We start from the raw sequence: 25,281 nt of genomic DNA, 5'->3' as shown, positions 1-25,281 counted from the left end.
AAATTCAAATTATAAACTAAGTTACTAATTATTGTCTTTTTCTTTGCAGCACATTGGTGGGAGTCATTTGGTGGCCAGTGTCCTCAATTGCAAAGGTTTGCAATTAGAGTCCTCAGTCAAACTTGCAGTGCTTCAGGTTGTGAGCGAAATTGGTCTGTTTTTGAGCGCATACACACGAAGAAGAGAAACCGTTTGGAACAAAAACGGTTAAATGATCTTGTTTTTGTGCAATACAACCTTCGACTGAGGAGGAACCAAATGATGAGCAAATCACCTGATCTAGATCCCATTGTGTTGGACGATATTGATCCAACATCAGAATGGGTGGAGGAGACTGAAGATCCTGTGTTTGAGGCTGATTTTGATATCGACATGGCTTTAGCGGGGGATGAGGCAGATTATGTGGCGGCATCAGAACCAGGATCAGTAGCGGCATCAAGGAAAGGCAAGGAACCAATGGAAGGCACTAGTCGTGCAGGTCGACAAACTCGTGCTTCCATTAGGGCCACTTCTATTGTCATTGGTGGCATTGATACTGATGTTGCAGATCAGGCTGAGGCATCCTCAGACTCTGAACCAGATGATGTCTATGTAGCTCCTGATGATGATCCTGTGTCTAGTAGTGGTGATGGACTTGATGATTGATCATGTGTACACTGTAGACATGTAGTAGGCCAATGGCCTCATAGCTTGCAGCATTGTTTTTGGACTTTATAGGCCATTTAGAGCCTCATTTCTTATGTATTTTGCTATTTTGTCGATGATATGTATTGCACTCGGTGCCATTTTGATATATTCACCTTTGCATGGTATATAAATGAGCAAACTTTGCATATTTTGTCTCTATTGGCTTGGAATCATGGTTTTACATCTTAAAAATAGTTTTGTTTCATTAAAAATTAATTATTTAATGTATTTTTTTAAAACCGGTTCGTTTAGACCAAACCAGTCCCGGTTAGACCGGTTCCGGTCGGTAAACCGGTTCATTAGGTGGACCGGTCCGGTCACCGGTTCCGGTTTTAAAAACATTGCTTGGAACATATAGAATGTTGTTGAGGTGAATACTTCCACCAGACTCGAGCTTCAACAAAGTAGATCCAATTCCTTTCACTGGATAGCTCTTCTTGTCTCCAAGTTTGATCGAATGAGAAGAGGTTCTTTTTGACAAAGTCTGGAGTTGACTGCATTCACCTGTCATATGTCTGGAAGCACCACTATCAATAACCCATACATTCTCGTCTTTGAAAGTGCCAGATAAAGCAAAGAATAAACTTCCATCCATCACTTCTTTTGTTAGCTTGGAGATGATCTTTAAGATGTAACCCTTGATGGATATAGCAAGATTCCCCAGGAACTTGAAACCCTTCTTAATAACCCTTGCCACAGATTAGAGAGTGCAATCAAAGATGTGATCTTCAGTCTCTTTCTTGCACCTTAGCTCTGAAACCATGTTGGAAAATCAAGAGACCTCTAAATTATAGATGATTTTCCTTAACTTGATAATTACTTGTGGTATTTGTTGGCTTTTTATTACTTATTATATCTTTTTCATCAACTATTTCCAAAACAATGAAGATCACAACGAGACAAAGTACATAAGATATAGGATCTAAGCCAGGGAAAAACCCCTCCAAGGGGAAGACCCAAAAATAATACTTCTCTTCTTATAGAATTTCTTCACAATGAGACTTCCAAGACCCAAAGACCAAAGCCAAGAATCCTCCCAAGCACCAAGTCAGCCCACCAACAAGATCTTCAAGGCAGCGCCGAAACTTCGACCCTGCAACTTCACTTCTAGAATTTTGGCCCTGCAGCTATACTTCAGAACTTCAGCCTTGCAATTTCGCAGCTTCACATACGTGGACAAAATGAGATGATCTCCAAAAGACTGCGACTTCTTCTTCTTTTCTTTGTCCTCCTAGCTCATTTCTCTTCTTTCCTGTTGCAGATCGAACCTGAGATGAGATGATGCTACAAATGAGTTGAGTTCCTCTTATTTATAGACTCCTTCTTGAGGGGTCAAATAGCCCTCCTTTAGGCAGACTTCACCTTAACTGGGCTGACTTCGTCTGGGAGGAAAAAATGGCTTTTCTTGACTCAAAATAAATATTTTTCTTTATTACAAAGAGTCCAAATGGGACTATAATACATGATAAAAATTTCTCTTTGACCTAGAAAGACCTATAAGCATGAAGAACATGCTTCTGACCTAAACATGAGCATGAAACCCATGCTTTAAATATATATATTTTTTGTCATGTTTACAAAAGGTCATTATGAAGACCAAACCTAGTTACAATTTCCAACAACGTGTTTATTAGGCATTGATTGTGTCTTAATCTAGTGCTTGTTTTCTTTGTTAGTGATTGTTTTCCTCCACGAGACTTTGTGTTTTACCTCTTTCCAAGCTTGGAATGATACAATCATCTCTACTTTTATTTGTGCTTAAATCTTAGAAAAAGAAATCTTCCGACTTCAAGCGAAGACCAGGACTTGTTCATGAATTATGGAAGAGAATTGAGATATTTTACATGAATTTGCAAAATTACAGATCTATATGACTTTAGCTTGCTTGCTTAAAGATGGTAGGTGACCTTTATAAAGAAAACAAGGCTCATCTTACAATTTTGACATTTGTTGGCTTCTCAAACCACATATCTAAGCATATTTGCTCTTAAGGATTTTTGGTTACATGTCAAAGTCAGTTATCTTAGTTTGGAAAATGTTTAATTTGACTACTAATATGTTTATTACTATTGATTAGCACTGAGGAATGCTTAGACTACCTAAAAAGCTTAGTAATGTATATATGTATCATTTATTTTAGACTACCTAAAATAAACCAATCGATGAAGATTCAAAGGTGCTAATAAATTATTCAAAACAATGTGCACTCTCATTTGTTTATTATGGTCAAAAAAGTAGAACTGGAGAGACTAGTAGCCTTTATTACAAACAGCTATCAAGTTAAATATTGTTTGGTAAAATATAATGATTATGATAGCATGAAGAACTTGGTATCTTAAATTCTTTTTTTAACTTGAGATCTATTTGAAGTATTCCATTGAAGTTTTAATTTTAGGGTATGCAAGGATAATAAGATAAGATGATTTGATTAATATTCAGCAAATGACCACCAAAGTAGGTCAATTGGATGAAAGAAGTACATCAGTAAAGATAAAAAGTGCTAGTGCAAAAGCAATTCCTCGGTCAATACTGAAAGCAGAAAAGATAAAGAGCAAATTGTTAAGCTCAAAGCTAAATATATAGGAACCAAAAAGTCATCATAAGGGATTCAGTAGACAGATTAGATGACTTTGTATTTGAATGTATCCCTAACGGTGAATTTGAATTTCTGCCTACTATTAATACTGTTTCTGCTTTTTTTTTGAATATCTTTATTTTTCCCCCATTATTCTTTTTTATGAAGTGAAAAAATCTTGAAAGTGATAAATCCATTTCACAGGTGTTTTTTGATTGTAGGGTATTCATCTTGTATGCTTCAGCTCTTAGAAGGTTGCAATTATGTAGGGGAGATAACAAATCTGGATCGATTTTAGTTGAAAATTCTAGTATTCATATATGCAGGGAGGATACTGATATGCAATTCTCTGTTCTTTGACTTTGTAAAGTATGGCATGTATTGCGTGTGACTTTAAAAACACAGTAGATGTGCATTGGCTTTCATGGGTTATATAATCCAATTCTTGAAGGTATGCAGATTTATATTCTGGTATTTACATGTCTTTTTTATGTTTACAGCCCCAATCAGATGCATATGGCTTGCTGAAACATAGAGATGGACGTTGGGAGTGGACTCTTGCTCCTGGAGTGTCTCCATCACCTCGGTATCAACATGCAGCAGTGAGTTTGAAAATATAAATCATTAAACTTCAAAGTTGATCTTGAACCAGTATTTATTGATTATTGGTTCCTAAAATCAGACTCTCATTGTAAAACAATTTTTATGATAGTCATAGAGTCGGATGATTGGATTGTTTGAACTCATTTGGACTGTGTTGGTTACAGTTGATGCTTTTAAAACTAAAATAAACTGGTTTAACATTTGTGAAAATATGTCAGATGACAAAATACATCATGTGTTGTAGACTTGTAGTCTTTGTATGCCAAAAGTGGTTTTAACAAAAAATGTTTATGGTTTGACCACATTGTGTCATGCTATATTCAAGTTAATGTTTTCCGAAATATACAAAAGCACATTCTCACATTTATGCATCAGGACATGTATTTCCATATGCTAAATATTACTACTGCTTTGATTTTATGTCATTTGAGCTCAAACAATTATCAATTTTAGTGTGAGGTTGAATTTTAATGTGTATGGCCTGAGTGGGCCTAATGGTTAAGAACATGTGTTTCCTGCTTGGGGTCATAGGTTTGAACATGGAGAGGGGCAGGATATGGACCTGTTACCACAAAATCTAGCAGACCTTGGAGAGGGAAACCATACAAGATAAGAGATAGACTAAGTGCTAACAAAGGGGTAGAGGCCCAATGTCACCTCAGCCAAAACACCCTGCTCTTTATGGACTTTCACTGATGGAAGGAGTCCTGGTAGATAGCAGATCACTTAAAACAGATATGCTATGTATAAGGCACAAAGTGATCATGCTAGAACTCATTCAAGAGAGAGACTCAATAATGGTTCAATCCTCAAGGTTTCAAAGAAGCAAAACACTCTCAAAGAAAAGCCCTAGAAAAGGATGCTCAAGACCTAGGGTTTTGAGATTTTTGATGGTGATAGGTATTCACAATGTCAGGGCTTGGGAGAAAAGCCTTCCTATGATATACTTCAAGAAGGACTAAGTTCATACAACCTTCAAGGAAGTCCTCAAGTTGAGAGGAAAAGAACTAGGGTTTCCCTCTTAGAGCAACACCTAAGGCAAGATATTTTATGGATGAAATTTGAGTGGATGCCCACCAAACATGGAGAATAGGTAGCCTAGACTCTAAGCTTGATGTTCAGGCTCTCAAATCACGAAAAAGCCGCCTCCCTAAAATTTCGTTGCAAGCCCTAGATTTTTGCCCCAGCCTTAAAAGGACTGATGTTAGGAGAGGAAATTATGGAGAAAATTTAGGATTGATTACCAATTACTTGGAATAGTGCCTTGTCCTTTAGGCATATGGAGTCAAGTATGTGATAGATAAGCTAGATCCTTTCTAAGGAGGCTTAAAATTGATGCCCTAGGTATCAACTTTTATCATTTACCCACTGCAAAAGAAAATGGAGTTTGATGGAGAGATTAAAGATTTCCTCCACTAGGAACAGTCATTATACGTTGTACGATGAATAACATATGCAATACTTCAAGTTGTAACTAGGTTTGGTCTTCATAATTATGATTTTGTAATGAGTCAAAAACTAATTTATTTGACTCGAAACACAAATTATTTTGTTGATTTGAGGCTTCTGCGATCTATATTCTGTGTGGTGTTGTCTTCCGGAGTCATCACATTTATCATGACTCCGGAAGACAACACTACACAAATTATTTTATCATGTCCCATTTGGACATTTAAAAGAAAGAAATTGAATTTTAAAAATATACTTTTATGTGTCCACGTAGACCAAGTGGACCCTTCAGAAGACAAACTGGCTTGCCTAAGAGACGTGCCCCTTCGCATGGAAAAAGCACTATAAATAGAGCAAATTTGTCTCCATCAAACACACACTTCGATGATCTGATATTAGGCAGAAGAATGAGATTCCTGAGGCAGATTTGCGAGGTTTCTGAGGCTAACTTATGAGCAGTTTGAACTGTCATGTCTGAGGCATATATACAAAGTTCTGAAGAGGCTTTTTTTGTGGATATACGAAATTCCTGGTTATGTAAATTTTGAGGCACGTCATCTCTGGTCATGTGAGTTATTTTCTCTGGTTATACAAGATCCTGAAGCAATTCGTCTTTGTGGCATATAGTATCAAAGAACAGGCACGTGACATCTTGCGAACAGATCTTTGGAGGGCTGACTTAGCAGTTGGAAATTGGTCAGTTTGTCTATGACGTGGATTTCTCTCTTTGACAAAGATTCTATAAGGAAAGGATTGCTGGAATTTACCCTTGTGGGGTTTTCCCTGGCCTCTGGCCTAACTTTTGGTGTCTATTGTCTTTTAGTGCACTGTGATCTTTACTTTCTTGCATAAATAAATGCATAATTGCTTGTTGACATAATGGAATAAAGAGAATGCTAAAAGTGAACATATATATCAGTCACGACTCAAGTAATTATAATGATCATAATTTCTAGATTGCACTCAAATTTCAACATGGTATTGGAGCAAAGAATTAAAGAGCTGTTTGAAGCAAGAAGTCTGAAACATCTATCTCTGTGGAAGGTCGACATTACTTCTCTGTGGTACGAAGTTTTGTCTCTGTGAAAACTACAGATCTGAAATCCTGTCTCTGTAGAAGCTACATGCCTGTCTCTGTGGAAGCCAACAAGTTGGTTGTTAGAAGGTCAAAGTTATGACATTTTCAAGCCTTGAATTCTTTGCCAAAGATCAATCTCAGTTAGGAGAAGATCAAAGCTTCCAAGCAGAGTGAAAGTATGAATGGCAAGTCTCTGTGGCATAAGAGCATGATCTAAGTTCATTCATGTTGAAATTGTAACTAGTATCGGTCTTCATAATTGTTGTTCGGCTCATAACATGATGTAATTCTTATGTATTTGTCAAAAGATGAAATGAAAATTATTGTAAGGTCAAAAGGAAATTATTTTATAAGCATGGGTTTCATGCTCAATTTATGTTTAGGTCAAGCACCCATTGAGTGCTTCTAGGCTTGTGTCACGAGGCAAGGTCCTTTCTAGACCCTTCTTGGGCTCTTTGTGTCAAGAAAGAAATTCATTTTGTGTCAAAATAGTCATTTATACCTCCTCCACCAAGTCAGCCTCATTAAAGGATGTCAACCACCCTTGAAGACTATATATAAGGTGTGCATTTGACCTATTGAGCAACCAATTGGGAATCGTTCGAGGTGCAATTCATAGAAGAGAAAGCCTAATCTCTAACGAAGGAAGGAGGAACCTCAAGCAAAGGAAAGAAGGTCTGAAATCTGTCATTTTCTGTCACATGTGTGAGAAGTCTGAAGTACTGCAGGGCCGAAGGTGCAAGGCTGAAATAGCAGGCCGAAATTTCAGAAGTTGCAAAAGGGATGATTTGCAGAAGGCCACGTTGGAGGGTTGACTTGAGTTGACCCTTTTGCAAGATTTTTGTCTTGTCTTGAAGGAAGATTTTTAAGGGCTGATTGGAGAAGGTCTTTGTCTTGGTCAAAGGGTCTTGGTTGTCTTGTTTGATTTGGTTCTAAAGGAAGAAAAGAGAATTTTTGGGTTTTTCCCTAGTTCAGAGCCTACATCCTGTGTCCTTGTTGTTTTGATCTTCATGCATTTATGTTTTGGTAGTTGCTTGATGATAAGAAGATAAAATAAGAGAAAAGAAGTTAATAAGATTACAAAGAAATCACAAGTAATTATCAAGAGAAGAAAATCTTTCTGCCTTTCTGATTTTCTAACAATTCCTGTGGTATAAGTCCAAGGCTACTTAGTGATGGTGCATTAATCTGAAGAAGCCTTCACTGTAGAGACCATCATTTGTTTAATAAGGGTTAATTATTTTTTTAACCTGGAAGGTGTCATAATGAAGAAAATCTCAGACCAAATACATGGAGCTGCTCTTTAACATAAGTCATTTGTTATTTAATCTCAAAAGATCTGCCCTCTTGTGTGAATAAGCATTGTTCATTGCTTAGTAACAAAGTGTGTCTCTAGCAAGGAAGCTATGTCACTAACAAAGTCTGTTCATTCAATGAAAGGAATAAGTGAAAAAGAACCATGTCACAGTAGGTCAAAATACTACTGTATCCTCGATTGCAAAAAGGAAAAATTCTTATATAAAATATGACTATATACTTTAGACCCAAGATTCTCTGAAGGATTATTACAGTCACGAAGGAGATTAAAGAGTCTTGTTTCACTGTGATTCATACTGCTACATAGAGATCGAGAAAAAGGATACCTCAGACCACTGAAGATCTTCACCTCAAAAGTCTGCAAATACTAAGGCTTGTTCTGAAAAACTTCAGAAAAGAAATCAGGTCTCCTTTATATCTCTGATAAAGCTGAATCTGATGCTACCCTTCAAGGATCTCTGATTTATACATAATAGAGATGAGACCTAGTTGAAATATACATTGAAAAGAAGACCTGATAAAGCAACTCGAAGAAATATTTGATGGTACCAAAGTTGATGACAAGTAAAGGGAAACAATTACAAAATTGTACATGCAAGTGATCAATAATGAACTATCTAAATATAAAGTCTGTTAGTATGAGGGGAAGGTCTTGGAGGACGTTTCTTGAACTTGTTGCAGGACCTCTTCGAAGGATGACCCTTTTTGTGACAAAGACCTTTTTGATTGATTTGGAAAAGAAATCCAAGATACAATACAATCTGAAGTCTGACGTGTGAGATCTAGTGTTAATAGTCCAAGGACATTGGAATAAAGGGATCTAATCTTCTAAATTATTAATGCCATAAGTGCTTGGGTATTGCAGATCTACTGTGATGAAATACAATGATTCTAAGAAGCCAAGTTGCTTGGCCTGATGAAATCAAGGTCAACTATTAGTTTATGACATAAAGAATCTAGGATCTTGACATTTGGGCACTTGCAGTTTGAGAGTATAGAGTTTACAATACCCTAGCAAGATGAGAAGAGGCTGAAGGGAAAATCTTATCAAGCTACAATCAGTGTGGTCTATAAACCCTAGCAAGGGTTTGAACAAGAAAGGTCTAGATTGCTTTTGCAAAGAGAAGAAGAAACCCTAGTCTATGCAAGGAAGATATAACCCTAGTCTATGCAAGGAAGATATAACGTAAGCTAATTTTTGGTTAGTCTCTTGTCTCTGTATCCTTTGCTTGGTTATAATTGTTCTACCATATCCTCCAGTGAGGATTGTAGGCAAATAACTAGGGTTGTCTAGGCTTTGGCAGCAGAAAAATGATATGGAAGAACGAAGCATAGCTAGAGGACTTTCCAGATTTATATAAGAACTGAATATTGGAGGAGCAGACAGTTTGAAGTATGACTTGTTTAATGTCAAGATCTAGTCTTTGACAACGTAAAAGCTAGAAGGCTCTCCCAATATAAGGAAGACATTCATAACAATACATTTGCCTTAGTTAGAAGAGTTACTCGATATTTTTGAAGGACATGAAAAAGGGAGTCTCATGATTGAAGAAGATCTTGTACCTTGAGATTGATTGGTTAGAGCAAGAATGACCTCAATAATTGTTTTTGACAAAAGAAATTCATGAATCAGAGGAAAAGACATTGCCTTCAAAGGGAGTTGAAAACATAATTTGAACATGAAGGATCTTGGATCGATACACTACTACTTAAGACTTGAGGTTTAAACATGGGAAACATATGATCATGATCCTCCTGGAATTTGGATGATGGAAGCTGATTGGTTCTTTGATGTATTTGATTCGATTACAAAGTTGGCAGCGCTGATGACGAGAAAAGGTACTACTGATGGTTGTTTCTACTTAGGCTCTGGTATGGTTTCTTGGAAGAACATGAAGCAGGATTTTGTTGCACTAAGAAACACAAAAGAGGAATATATGATAGTTCGTGCAAATAGATATGAAGCAATTTGGCTCCGTAAAATGTTTGATGAACTGTTTGAAGGCGTGCTAGATTTGACCATAATCAAAGCAATATGAAGACTGTTGAAGATTGTCAGTGAACCTAGTCTTTAATGGAAGGTTGAAGCAAATGATTATTTGAGATGTGATGTAGATGGGACTCGAGAAGCTACAATAGATCTCCATGGATGAACATGTAGCTGATGAAAGGGAAGTATGAGTACTTCCAGGACAAGCTTGGGTTTGTGGATTACTCCTCCCAGGTTGAGAGGGCGTGAGGATGGACACCTAGTTCTCCATATTCCATGTACTATGGCTAGGATTAACAACCATAAGTCAAGTACATGGACATGGTAGGGAGAATGGTGGATTGAATAAGCATCTTGGACAAGCATTCTTGAGTCATGTAATGTGGCCGAGTAGGATAAGCACCCTAAGTCAAGTACATGGACTCGGTTAAAGAATGGTCTGGTGGATTGACATTTCCTTTTGACAAGTAGGAAATGGTCCTGTGGAGGACATACTCTGGTGAACCTAGGTGGAGTGTGTGCTTCATAGAGACAGTGTGGTGTCCTATTAAATGCCTCCCAACATTGTGCTCTGATCTAGTGGAGAGATAGAGCTTACTTATCAAGGCCTTGGTATTTTGACAATGCGGGTTATGATAATGTTATCATCGATGATGCTTATCAATTTGGATCCTTTCTTATAGAAGTCCTCAACTTGAGAATATCTCGATGAGTCATTATGAATACCTTCCTTGTTAAGAGGGAGTGTTGAAATTGTAACCAGGGTCAATCTTCATAATTATGATTTTGTAATGAGTCAAAAATAATTTATTTGAGTCAAAATAAAAATTATTTTATCATGTCCCATTTGGACATTTAAAAGAAAGAAATTGAATTTTAAAAGTATATTTTTATGTGTCCAAGTAGACCAAGTCGACCCTCTAGAAGGCAAGTCGGCTTGCCCAAGAGACGTGCCCTTTCTCATGAACAAACAACTATAAATAGAGCCAATTTGTCTCCATCAAACACACTCTTCGATGATCTAATCTGAGGCAGAAGAACGAGATACCCAGCTAGAAATGCGAGATTCTTGATGCAGTAATGTGAGGCTTCTGAGGCTAACTTATGAGGAGTTCGAACTGTGATGTTTGAGGCATATATACAAAGTTTTGAAGAGGATTTTTCTATGGATATACGAAGTTCCTGGTTATGTAAATTCCGAGGCACGCCATCTCTGGTCATGCGATTCCTTTTCTCCGGTTATACGAGATCTTGAAGCAATTCATCTTTGTGGCATACAACATTAAAGAACAAGCATGTGACATCTTGTGAACAAATCTTTGTGTTGAGAAATTATGTTGCTTGCATATTAGGGTTGATTTCTCTTACATGATAATTACTTGTGAATGTTTGTTGGCTTCTTATTAAAGTTTATGTTCTCTTATTCATCAAGCAATTACCAAAATATAAAATCATGAAGATCAGAAGAGACAAAGAACACAAAAGTTTAGGCTCCAAGGAAGGGGAAAACCCAAAAATTCCTCCTTATAAAATCAGATCAAAGAGAGATATCCAGGACTGAAGACAAAAACTCCAACCTTCAAGAAGCCTAGTCACGACTCACACCCTCCTTCAAGATATGTTTCCATCAATAAGTCCAGTATCAAATATGGCAACAGATTCAAAACTAGCAACAACCTTCAACATACTAGCAAAAGCATGTGAGCTTCAAGAAGGATCAGAGTTCAACCTCTCTTTCTTTTCTTAACTTCGCTCCTTCTTGTCCCATTGCAAAAGAGTAGATGAAGAAATGCCATGAATTCTTGTCACCAAAATGAGCTCAACTTATTCTTTGTTTATACTTGTCTAAAGTAAGTCAATGGGTGTCTCTTCCTAGGCAGAGCCGACTTGACAAGTAGGGCCAACTAGGCTTCTTGAGGTGATTTGACCCACATTAGATTATTGAAAATTTGTTTTTCCCATTTCTTACAAGAAGTCCAAATAGGATTTTGACTCATTTACAATTCTTTGGCTTAATAAACCCTAGAAGCATGAAGAACATGCTATGACTAATGAAAATAATAATAATAATAATAATAATAATAATAATATATTTTTCTTTTTCATGAAATACATAATGATACAAGTACAAAGATGATTATGAAGACCGAATCTAGTTACATTTTCCAACACTTCCTCTTAACTAGGGAGGTATTCATAATTACACAACAGGATATAAGGATACTCTCAAATTGAAATAATCTCATAAGAAGAGTTAGGATTGGTAAGCATCATCAAGCATCTTTATCATAACCAACATTGTCAATTGAAAAATAGCAAGGCTTTGACTAACAAGATCTAACTCTCCACTAGATTAGAGTGCAATGCTGGGAGGCATACATTTGGACACCACCATCACAAGACTATTGTTATCTTGGATTCCCAATCCTAAAAGTATATCAATCCTCGTCAGGACTACTCTTGTCTTGGATGCCCTATCCCATCCTCAAAGAGTATCAGTCCTTGGGTGTTAAAATTGGCAACTAGGGCCAAATTCCACCTTAGGACAACTCATATGATGGAGATGATTATTGCATTGGATTCCTCTTTTCAAGAGGTCCAATTTTGATATAAAGATCATCTCATTCTGACAAGCAAAAGTGGAATTTCGAATTTATTCTCTCTCATGCACAAATTGTCAAGGTTGGCCTCAGTGAAATGTAGGCTCAAGAAGCCCAATGGATGTGTCTCCTCACCCTCAACGAATTGTATAAATAGGAGTGACCTCTCTCCTCATTTGAACATCACTCATCACATCATACATCTCTCTCTCCTCTCTTGATTGGTTCGTACAACTTGGGCAACCTCTCTCTCTTCTTTGCACGTGTGGCAGGAGGCCAAAAATTTCAAGACAAGAAGAGGCCGAAATTTTAGAGCAACAATGCAACATTGACCAAGATTGATTTGACCATCTTTGACTTCGGTTTTCAGGGTAGAATTCCGATTTTTCTAGGCCGAGTTGTTGGGCACAAAAATCAAGGTGTTTTGGGCATGTTGACCAACGTTGACTTTAGATTTGACTGCAAAAACTACAACAGTGCTTATCTCTCCTTTGACTGGGTTTGACTGAACAGTTTTGCGCTGAATTTGACTCTCCTTGAAGGCCGAATTGAACTACTGTTGAATGAGCTGCTTGGAGGACGTTTTGGTGCTGATTTGACCAATGTTGACTTTTTGGTTAGGGCTGCAGTTGACTATTGTTCATTGCTGATTTTGACAGGGCTGTTTTGACTATGTATTGGGCAAGTGAATTTGATCTATGTACTCTCTCTCTCTTTGCGTCGATCTATTGAATAATAATAAGAAGATTTGATCAAAGGGTTTTCCCTACATTGGGGTTTTTCCCTGGCATTTGCTAAATCTTGTGTCATCTTGTCTTGGCTTGTCTTCTGCACATGTTTTTATGTTCTATCTGCATTTACTGTCAATGTGTTTAAGTTAATGTGATTGCTACTGGAAATTGGAAATTGTCATTGGGCTGATAAGGAACATTGAAGTAAATTGTGCTAAAGCATAGAACATACCATTGTTAACTAAAATTAACATGGTATCAAAGCTCAAGTGAAGACAAAGCCCAAACAAGAGTGAGGAAAAACAATCACTAAGGGAAGTTGTTGGACAATAACTTGGAACTAGTCCTAATGACGACAACATCTTACTTCAAATCCGAGGACAAGCTTAAGGACAATTCTGACTATCATGCATGGAAGATGTATCTAGATTTGACATTGGAAGAAAATGATGCCATGGACTATGTCAAAGAAAGAATAGTGGAACCTCCTTCAAATGCATCCGCAACTGCACAAACAAAGTACAAGAAAGGTGAGGTTAAAGCTAAGAAAATTATTGTTGATTCTATTCACAAGCCTTTGGTTGCCTATATTTCTGATTTGGAAACATCTAAAGAGATGCATGACAAGCTGGTTGGGATGTTCAAAGTAAATAATGCAAAGTAAGTCCTCTTTCTCAAGAACAAGTTGAAAGACATAAAGATGGATAGAGGAGAATCCATTCAATTCTACTTCATGAGGATTATCGAGATCAAGAATGGTTTCCTATCTATTGGAGAAATCATTAGTGACACGGAGCTCACTCTTATTGCACTTGGAGGCCTTCGAAGAGAATGGGATGTGTTTAACACCACCATCCTCAACAATGACAAGATTCCGGATTTGATGAATTATTGGCGAGATGCACTCAAGAAGAAATAAGGATGATGGATAGAGACAAGCTCTCAAATGGAAACAATCCTACCACCTTCTCCACTCATGCTAAGAGGAAGAACAATGCTGGGCCAAGAAGACAAGGTCAAGGGTTCAAGCTAGGATTCAACGAAGGAAGAAAAGGGAGATGCTTCAATTGCAACAGGTTTGGACATTTTGCTAGAGAGTTTCCTCACAAGAAGGATACGCCAAGAGATGATGACAACCATAACAACAACTACAAGGGCAATGGCAATCAAAGGAACAACATGTTCAACAACAAAGGAAAGAGGAATGCTCCCGCTATTCGAAGTGGAAATGTTCATCCTCCCAAGAAGTCAAGAAACTCCAGGTATGAGGAAATTAATGTTGGTGAAAAGCAAAAAGAATTTTATCTTATTTCTGCCCTCACTACCGCCTCTCTTAAGGATACATTAGATCATTGGTTGATTGATAGTGGTGACTCAAGGCACTTCATTGGGTACAAAGAGGCTCTCTCAAATTTGATTGAAAAGAAGACGAATATGGAGATTATACTCGGGGATAATGCCATTTATCCCATGAAAGGAATTAGGACTGTTACTCCTCACTTAAATAAAGGTCAAACCCTTCACTTACAAGAAGTGTTGTATGTACCCGATCTGAAAAATAACTTGGTCTCTATTTCTACGATGGAAGATAAAGGTTTCAAGGTGACATTCATTGAACCCAAGAGACACATTCACTCTTGGATTCAGGGTTGAAGGTCTCAATCATGTTGGAGGAAGTCCGTTGGGAGAAATGACTTGTGATACTTCTCTTCAATCCGAATTATGACACCGAAGATTTTCTCACCTTCATTACAAAGCCTTACTTGATGTAAGGAAGATGGTCACAGGTCATGAAGGTATGTCTCAAGGTTGTGTAGATGGAAAACATACAAGGGGACCATTTCCCTCAAGTCAAAGTCAAACTACCGACATTGCTTGTGACATCTTTGGGTGGATATTTGTACTATGCAAGTTTTGTGGATGATTTCTCTTGCAAAACATGGATCTATTTCTTAAAGAAGGATGAAGTGTTCAAATGGTTCCGCTCTTTCAAAGCCTTGGTCGAGAATCAAACAGGGTAGAAGATCAAAATATTGAGGACTGATAATGCAACCGAATATGAGTCAAATGTATTCATTGACTATTGTAGAGAAGCTGGGATTAGGAGGGAGACCACTACTACATATACTCCTGAGAAAAATGCAGTTGCCGAAATGAAGAATCGAACTATCATAGAAGCCACCCGTGCCATGTGTCATGACCAAGGCCTACCGAAGTTCTTATGGGGAGAAGCTACCAACACTGCTGTGTATGTTCAAAACAGATGCCCACATCAAACATTGGATTTCAAGACACCCGAAGAAGTATTCACCGGTAAGAACCTTGATGTTTCTCATTTTAGAATTTTTGATTGTCTCGTATGCGTCATGACCAAGGCCTACCGAAGTTCTTATGGGGAGAAGCTACCAACACCACTGTGTATGTTCAAAACAGATGCCCACATCAAACATCGGATTTCAAGACACATGAAGAAGTATTCACCGGTAAGAACCTTGATGTTTCTCATTTTAGAATTTTTGATTGTCTCGTATATTTTCATGTGCCGAAAGAGAAAAGAAACAAGCTAAATGTATCTGGGAAGAAAGGAACATTTGTGGGCTGCAGTGAAACTTTGAAGGCATATAGAATCTATTTGCCTGGTCAAAGGGAAGTGGAAATAAGTCATGATGTCATTTTCGATGAAGATTCTACCCTTAGGAAAGTCCGAGATGTTCCTATCCCTAGGAAGGACAATGATGATGATGCAGGAAAGCAGGACGAACCTTCGACTAATGATCCGATGCTCGATGTTGAAGGTCCGATGGATCCCATTGATCCACCTACTAGTGAACCCTCTTCAAGAAAAGACCTTTGTGGCTCAAAGATACTCTTGAAGATGTTGAGAAACATATTGTACCAAGGGGGACATTTCGTGGAATCAAGAAGCCGAACAAGTACCAAGGGTACTTCGCTGCCATGAGTATCATTGTACAATTTGAGCATTGTACATTCGAAGAAGCCATGAAACACCAAGTTTGGAAGGATGCAATGAACGAGGAGTATGAATCGATCATGAAGAATGATGTCTGGGATGTGGCTCCTAGACCCAAGGACAAGTCAGTGGTCACTTCAAAATAGCTCTACAAGATCAAACATGGAGCTGATGGAAGTGCTGAAAAGTTCAAGGCTAGATTTGTTGCTCAAGGCTTCTCTCAAAAGGAAGGAGTAGACTATGATGAGATATTTGCACCTGTTGCCCGATATACCACCATCCATTCGATCATAGCCCTTGCTACCTCACAAGGATGGAGCCTACACCAGATGGATGTCAAAATTGCTTTCTTACATGGCTTGCTTAAGGAGGAAGTCTATTTAGAACAACTTGAGGGGTTCGAAGTTCAAGATCATAAGACACATGTATGTAGGTTGAAGAAATCCCTCTATGGGTTGAAGCAAGCCCCCAGGGCTTGGTATGAGAGGATTGATAGCTATCTTGTGAAGCTGGGATTTACAACGAGTGATGCTAAACCGGACCTATAGTTCAAGGTGGAAAAAGACAGGCCTCTCATTTTGGTCCTTTATGTGGATGATCTCTTTCTGACATGTGATGAACCTCTCATTCATCAATGCAAGAGGGAGTTGGATTCTGAATTCGAGATGAAGGACCTAGGACTGATGCACTACTTCCTAGTACTGGAGGTCTGGCAAAAGGCAGGTGAGGTTTTCCTTTCTCAAGGAAAATACATTGTGAAGCTACTTGAAAGATGTGGGATGGTGGACTGAAGTCCGTATCTACTCCGATGGAACTCAACTTCAAGAAGCTATGTGGAAGTGCTGCTGGGCCTGGATTAGTAGACCCTTCCGAGTATCGTCAACTTGTGGGGGCCCTGGTGTTCTTGGTAAACTTCCGTCCTGACATATGCTTTGTTGTGAACACGTTGAGTTAATTTATGGTTGAGCCTCATCACATTCATTAGATTGTTGCTAAGAATCTCTTGAGATATCTCTCGGGCACAATCCACTATGGACTGCGATACGCTGCCGGGAACTTGAGGCTTCATGGATATTCAGATGCTGACTGGGCTGGAAGTGTGGTGGATCGTAAGAGCACGTCTAGGTGCTGCTTTTCTTTGGGGTCTGCTTCAATATCTTGGATGAACAGGAAGCAAAAATTGGTTGATTTAAGCACCACCGAGGCCGAATACATTGCTGCGAGCGAGTATGGATTGTTGTGAAGCTATTTGGTTGAGGAAGCTCTTTAGTGAGCTATTTGAGCACGTGCTAGATACCACCGTGATCTTCTGCGACAACCAGAGTGGGATTTGCCTATCAGAGAATCCTGTGTTCCACGACCGCTCCAAGCACATTGATATCAGGTACCACTTTATCCAGGATATGGTACAACGAGGAGCAATAAGGCTCCAACACATCAGGACGGATGAGCAGGTCAAAGCCTTTGGGGAAGGTCAAATTCTTAACCTTCTGAGAGAGACTTGGAGTCGTGGAATGACTCTCTTATGAGGTTTCCCTATGAGTTGGACATTGACCTTTGGGAGCTCCTAGGGGCTTGGGGTACTTCTTGGAGCTATGAGCGACCATAGGGTGAGTGGTTCACCTCCCTCTAGTGGTGCGCTAGATACAGGGTGAGTAGTTCACCTTCCCCTATGACACCCCATTATGGTTGACATGTGTGTAGGGTGAGTGGTTCTCCTTCCCCTACGATTGCAGACACATGTATGTAGGGTGAGTGGTTCACATTCTCCTGCTGATGCCCCAACACACATCCTATCCATGGAGTTTGGGACTCATGGGAAGTACCTCTCATCTGGCCAATGAGTTGGGAAAATATGGTTAGGGACCTAGCACTACCGATGGACGCATCGTGTACTGTTGTACTCCCTATGACTAGGATGCACGATGTTCAACAACTTGATCTTTGATCAAGGACTGACTTTTGTTAGTGGAGAGTGGTATGATCTTGTGACTCACTCGCGATCACTTCTTCTTCATTATTACTTCATGGTTCAGCAGAGCAAAGCAGAGCAGTGATGACAGATGGCTTGGCATGTGTAATTCTCCCTAATTGAGAGGGAGTGTTAAAATTTGCAACTAGGGCTAAATTCCACCAAAGGACAACTCATATGATGGAGATGGTTATTGCATTGGATTCCTCTTTTCGAGAGGTCCAAATTTGATATAAAGATCATCTCATTCTAACAAGCAGAAGTGGAATTTTGAATTTATTCTCTCATGCACAAATTGTCAAGGTAGGCCTCAGTGAAATGTAGGCTCAAGAAGCCCAATGGATGTGTTTTCTCACCCTCAACGAATTGTATAAATAGGAGTGACCTCTCTCCTCATTTGGACATCAATCATCACATCATACATCTCTCTCTCCTCTCTTGATTGGTTCGTACAACTGAGCAACCTCTCTCTCTTCTTTGCACGTGTGGCAGGAGGTCGAAAATTTCAGGACAAAAGCAGGCCAAAATTTTAGAGCAACAGTCCAACGTTGACCAAGATTGATTTGTCCATCTTTGACTTCGGTTTTAGGGCATAATTCTGATTTTTCTAGGCCGAGTTGTTGGGCACAAAAATCAAGGTGTTTTGGGCATGTTGACCAGTGTTGACTATAGAAATTACAACAATGCTTATCTCTCCTTTGATTGGGTTTGACTGAACAATTTTGGGCTAACTTTGACTCTCCTTAAAGGTCGAATTGGACTGCTGTTGAACGAGCTGCTTAGAGGATGTTTTGGTGCTGATTTGACCAATGTTGACCTTCTGGTTAGGGATGTTTTGACTCTGTATTGGGGAAGTGAATTTGATCTATGTACTCTCTCTGCTGAACTATTGAATAATAATAAGAAGATTTGATCTAAGGGTTTTCCCCACATTGGGGTTTTTCCATGACATCCGCCAAATTTTGTGTCATCTTGTCTTGGCTTGTATTCTACACATGTTTGTATGTTCTATCTGCATTTAGTGTCAATGTGTTTAGGTTAATGTGGTTGCTACTGGAAATTAGAAATTGTCATTGCGCTGATAAGGAACATTGAAGTAAATTGCGCTAAAGCTTAGAACATATCATTGTTAACTAAAATTAACATCGGGACTGCTCCTATCTTGGATACCATTCCTTAAGGAGTATTAGTCCCAGATGCTTATCCAATCCTCTATTCTCCCTACCAATGCCTTCACTAGACTTATGACTGTTAGTCTTGGCCTAGTGCATAACACATGGAGAATATGGTGCCCCTCATCCCTCCCTATCAAATAGGGAGGACTGACCACAAGCCTCAACTTGTCTCGTCAAAACATCATTTGTTGAGAAATCAATGCTAGTAGGATTAGGGTTAGATTTCTCTTTCTTTATAATTACTTGTGAATTATGTTGGCTTTTTTAACTTATTTGACATATTATCTTTTATTAAGAAATTACCAAATTATGTGTGCATGAAGATCACAAAAACACAAGACACAATATGTAGGCACTTTGTTAGGGCAAAGCCCTTATCAAGGGGAAAACCTAGTCAAAATCTCTTCCTTCAATAGTTTTCCTTGAGACTCTTCAACTTAGACAAAGACCTCCTCCACACCAAGCCAACCTCTCTTTCTTCTATCCAACCTTCGACCTAGTAGCAACAACACTACGACCCTAGCAACTTCGACTTGGCAACTTTCGGCATTAGCAACAACTTCGACTTGCTAGCTACCGGCATCAACAACAACTTCGACTTGGCAGCGTCTGGCATCAGCAACAACTTCAACTTGGCAACTTTCGACATTAGTGGTAGCTTCGACTTGGCAGCTTGTGGCATCAACAACAACTTCGACTTGGCAAGGAGACTTCGATCTCCTAAACTAGCCCACACGAGAGAGAGAGAGAGAGAGAGAGAGAGAGAGAGAGAGGGAGAGAGACCAAAACTTCGATTTTGTCCTTCCCTTCCTTCTTGACCAAACTCACACTCCTTTTAGCCTCCTTCTTCACCTTCACACTTTTCCCAGCTTCCAGCTTCTAGCTTCAGATATTGAACTATGTGAGAGAGAGTGATATTCTCCAAATGAAGTCAAATTGCCTTGTATATATAGCCTTCCAATGAGGTCGAATTGCCTTCCTTGAGGCCAACTTGATCTTTTTGAGGCCGACTTAAAAATAATTCTTTTTACATCATTCGAAAGTCTAAGAAGGGTCTCATAAAATATACAATGACTCTAATGACTCTTTATTAATCCTAGGAGTCCACAATGGGGACTTTGACTAATAAAATGATGACCCAAGCATGAAATCCATGCTTTAATAAGTCATTGTAACAATAACAAAAATTCTTTTGACAAATACATTTTATGAAGACCGAAGCTAGTTACATTTTTTCAACACTCCCTCTTAATTAGCGAGGTATTCATATGGAAGATCTCAAACTATATGATCTATGAAGAGTTTAGGCACTGCAATGCCATTGACTAGATTCCTGACCAAGGCAATCTATCCAAGGTCTCTTAACAGTTTAGGCACCGCAATGCCATATACTGGATTCCTGACCAGGGCAATCTATCCAAGTGGGACTAAGATGGACCAAAGCTTTCAACCTCTCTAGGCACCATCAAGCTTACTTACTAACCATTAACTTAGGGATCTAGGTGCGTATCCGAGGTCAGAGCTTCATGACCAATGCTACCCTCCGTACTTTGGGAACTAGACATCAACACAAAGCGCTGGCAAGATGTCCTCCAAGGCAATGTCTCACACGCAAAGCCTCAACTTCTTGATTATTCCAATCAGTAACAAATCCTCCCCGATCGAATAGATTCGCAACAAATCTCTCCCAAACAAACTGATCGACAACTTTAAGCATGTAAAACATGCTATCAAACTTCCGAGAGATTTCCTTGTACAAACACAACCCCAATCAGTAACAAACTTTCAAATGTACATAAATAGATACAAACCTCCGGGGTCTTCCAGACAACTTGATGTTGCTTCTCAACTTTTCACAGTAGGACTAAGGGCTTTCCCAATGAATCTTTGCAGAAGATTCCTAAACCATACAACTTCCTTACCTACTTTTCGTGTAGCAACATATTCTATAAATAGATTCAACTCCTCCTTATCTCAACAGCCCTTCAAAATACATTCTCCAATTTTCCTCTCAGTCATGGCCTTCGCTAAAACTTACGGCTATTAGTCCTAGTCTAGTGCATGACATATGAAGTAGAGAACCACATCCATCGCTCCCTCTTAACAAGGGAGGATCGAATCATTCCTATACAAGGAATATACCCAAGCTCCCTCTTAACCTAGGGAGATTCCTTTCATTCAAGCTCCTTCCTAACTTCGGGGGCTCAACTTCTTTTCTACGACATCGGAGAATCTTTCATGGCTTCCATCCTTCTCATCAAAGTTATCATGACCATCATTATTCACATCATGCTTATCACATCAACTTTACTTTACGAACATCTTCACCATCTTGAAGATTGTGTACCTGCACAACTTAGATAGCAAGTACAACCAAATCTATAGAAGCATGAAGTTAGCCATATCAAAATCATGGAAGCATTCAACTTTAGACATCAAATACTTGGTTACATGCTCTTTGATTTCTTGCTAGGGTTTTTGTCATAAACCCTAGACTGCTTCATCAAGACTTTAAGTACTTTATAACAACCTTCATTACATCATTAAATGTTTCTTTCAGAGGTATGACATACCCTACGACATCATATTGCAAACCCTAGAGACAATTCAACCAAATATAGATCTAGAATGTACCTAACAACTTCAGAATTCATATGTTAGACTTCTCACTAGGATTTAGTGCGAGATCCTAGATTTCATACATGAGCTTTTAACAACCAAACCAATCACAACTCAAAGTAACAACATGCCTAGCTTCCACTAGGATTTGATGTAAACCCTGGATTTTACTTATTCCCAACAATCATAGCTCAAATTCAGATTTCAACAATCTTAGACAAATCTCAAATTATCATTTCATCATCATATATAAGAGATTTGGACTTCTACTAAGGTTTAATTACAAAACCCTAGAATTTACAAATACTATCATCGTAGAGAATCAAACTTCGACTAGGGCTTAGTTCCAAACCTAAGTTGCACGAAACGCCGAAACGTTTCGGAGTGTCTGAAACGGGTACATTTAGAAACGTCAATTCCCAAAAATGGAACGTCGGCCGAAATGTCATATATATATATATATAGATATATAAGTGAATAACACATTATCTTGCAAGAAAAAAGGGAATAAGACCCATAGATGACAATTTAGAAGGAAAAACAAGTCTATATTAACTCTAATAGATGATTACGTGATGGTCGAGTTTCGACCAAGTTTTAGAGTTTCAGGTATGGGTATGGCCTGAAACGCTGGGTTCCTTGAAGTGAATCAAACTTCGACTAGGGCTTAGTTCCAAACCTAAGTTGCACGAAACGCCGAAACGTTTCGAAGTGTCTGAAACGGGTACATTTAGAAACGTCAATTCCCAAAAATGGAACGTCGGCCGAAATGTCATATATATATATAGATATATAAGTGAATAACACATTATCTTGCAAGAAAAAAGGGAATAAGACCCATAGATGACAATTTAGAAGGAAAAACAAGTCTATATTAACTCTAATAGATGATTACGTGATGGTCGAGTTTCGACCAAGTTTCAGAGTTTCAGGTATGGGTATGGCCTGAAACGATGGGTTCCTTGAAGTTTCGTGCAACATAGTTCCAAACCCTAGGACACATGACCATCAACAATTAGGTCAACTCATATATCTAGGATTCCATCATCATGCGCAAGCATATCATAACGTGTTAGTCAAACCCAAAGACACAAATATCAATAAAAGTTAGACATATAACAAACTTGATCAGATTAGGGTTTGATCAGACAAACACACACTTGCCAAGGATTTCATTTTTGGGACATTATAAGGGTCTTGCTTATACACCCTACCAAACCCTATTGATCTAGGGTTTCAATACAAAACATAACAAACCTTAAATTGCCAATACTTCAAAGGTTCGAGATTTCAGACATTACCATTCAACCCTAACAAGTTAGGGTTTCCATACCAAGACCTAAATCATGACATCATTAAAGGATCAAACAATTTTCTTTTGATTTTAACAATAATCCTAAGTAGTTTAGTGTTTCACATATCGACATACCCTTAAGTTAGGGTTTTTAACAAAGAACCTTTCTAGGGTTCCACAAGAGTAATCAAAGATAGGAGGAGGGTAGATTTATCTAATGATGAATCACCCAAACAAGAATCTTTTTAAGATTCAAGAAAGCTAGACACAATGATGTTAGTAATAGTTTATTAAGAATAAGTATGAAGAAAACAAAAACATATAGTTTAAGACATACCTTTGTTTCTTAACAAACCTTGTAATTCCAATGCTTTGCCTTGTGAAACCTTCTTCCCTGTTTCTTGAGTATTCAACAAATCTTTTCTAAACAAAAATATGACTAGGAATGTGATTAGTATTTAATATAAACAAACTTAGATAAGTAAGTGAAACCAAATATAAAAGACAACACAAGGAGTAAGATACTTATCTTTGGAAGTTGGTAAGGGCTCCTTCCAAGCTTGAGGGATAGTAGAAGGATATGCAAGAGATAGAGTCCCTAAGAGTTCCTAGCAAATAGGTCTTTGACTTTGGGTCCTTCCATCATGTTCTTCTTTGGTGAAACTTCTTTGGCAAAGTTTTCTTGATCTCTGTCCCTTCTTTCTTGGCCCTTTAGACTTCTTGATTTCTTTGTAGACTTCTTCACTTTTCCTTTTACTAGATCCAAGACTTTATTCTTTTTGAGGATGAGATCTATCCTTTTCTTCCAAGCATTGTAATTGAATGATTCTTCTAATTTGTTCTCTTCCTTTAGACATTGTCCTTGAAGATAGTAAGCTTCTTTCCTTATAATGTCTCGTCATATGATCCTTAAACTTGTCTTTTTCCATTCTCCTAATGATGTTGATCTAGGCCTCTAATAGCTTTTGTTATCTCTCAATTCCACTGTATGAGTGAGGTTGTTTACTCTTTCTTGTCATATTCCTAGATGCTTCATTGTCAATGATCCATGCATTATTTTAAGTGAACCTGTAGTTGCAGGCAAGAACCCTTGACTTTTGACTTTGTTGAATAAGTAGTAGAAGATCTTTTTGATACAACTTCCTGCAGTATTGAATCCCATTCTTTTCATAGAGGGAGTAATCATTTCCTTCAAGTCAACGAAGTGATATTCAATCTTCTTTGATCTTAGCTCTGATACCATGTTAAGAAATCAATGCTAGTAGGATTAGGGTTAGATTTCTCTTTCTTGATAATTACTTGTGAATTATGTTGGCTTGTTTTATTTATTTGTTATATTATCTTTCATCAAGCAATTACCAAATTATGTGTGCATGAAGATCACAAAAACACCAGACACAAGATGTAGGCACTTTGTCAGGGCGAAACCCCTATGTAGGGGAAAACCCAGTCAAAATCTCTTCCTTCAATAGTTTTCCTTGAGACTCTTCAACCTAGACAAAGACCTCCCCCACACCAAGTCAACCTCTCTTTCTTCGATCCAAACTTATACCTAGTAGCAACAACACTTCGACCCTAGCAACTTCAACTTGGCAGCTTTCGGCATCAGCAACAACTTTGACTCGGCAGCTTCCAACATCAGCAACAACTTTGACTTGGTAGCTTCCAACATCAGCAACAACTTCGACTTGGCAAGGAGACATTGATTTCCTAAACAACGCACATGAGAGAGAGAAAGTGAGAGACCAAAACTTTGATTTTGTCCTTCCTTTCCTTCTTGACCAAATTCACACTCCTTTTAGCCTCCTTTTGCACCTTCGCACTTTTCCCAGCTTCCAGCTTCAGATATAGAACTATGTGAGAGAGTGATATTCTCCAAATGAAGTCGAATTGCCTTGTATATATAGCCTTCCAAAGAGGTTGAATTGCCTTCCTTGAGGCCGACTTGATCTTCTTGAGGCCGACTAGGTGTGGTGGTTACATATTTCATTTTTGACTTAAAAATAATTCTTTTTACATCGTTCGAAAGCCCAAGAAGGGTCTCATAAAATATACAATGACTCTAATGACTCTTTATTAATCCTAGGAGTTCACAATGGGGACTTTGACATATAAAATGACGACCCAGGCATGAAACCCATGCTTTAATAAGTCATTGTAACAATAATAAAAATTCTTTTGACAAATACATTTTATGAAGACCAAACCTAGTTACATTTT

General features: G+C 38.4%; 1 protein-coding gene across 1 annotated transcript in view; it reads left to right on the top strand.

Annotated features, from left to right (window-relative positions):
• Window positions 1-25,281, top strand: part of BSL1 (BRI1 suppressor 1 (BSU1)-like 1) — a 155,569-nt gene that overhangs the window by 83,615 nt on the left and 46,673 nt on the right. The window contains 1 exon segment of the mRNA XM_089452514.1: window positions 3,763-3,864. Coding sequence (XP_089308640.1) covers window positions 3,763-3,864 — 102 coding nt within the window.

Source organism: Pinus tabuliformis, chromosome X, assembly GCF_031772625.1.
Source record: "Pinus tabuliformis cultivar Carrire ecotype Pingquan chromosome X, CPIR1, whole genome shotgun sequence".
Lineage (NCBI taxonomy): Eukaryota > Viridiplantae > Streptophyta > Pinopsida > Pinales > Pinaceae > Pinus > Pinus tabuliformis.
This window is presented reverse-complemented; position numbering and strand designations above follow the sequence as displayed.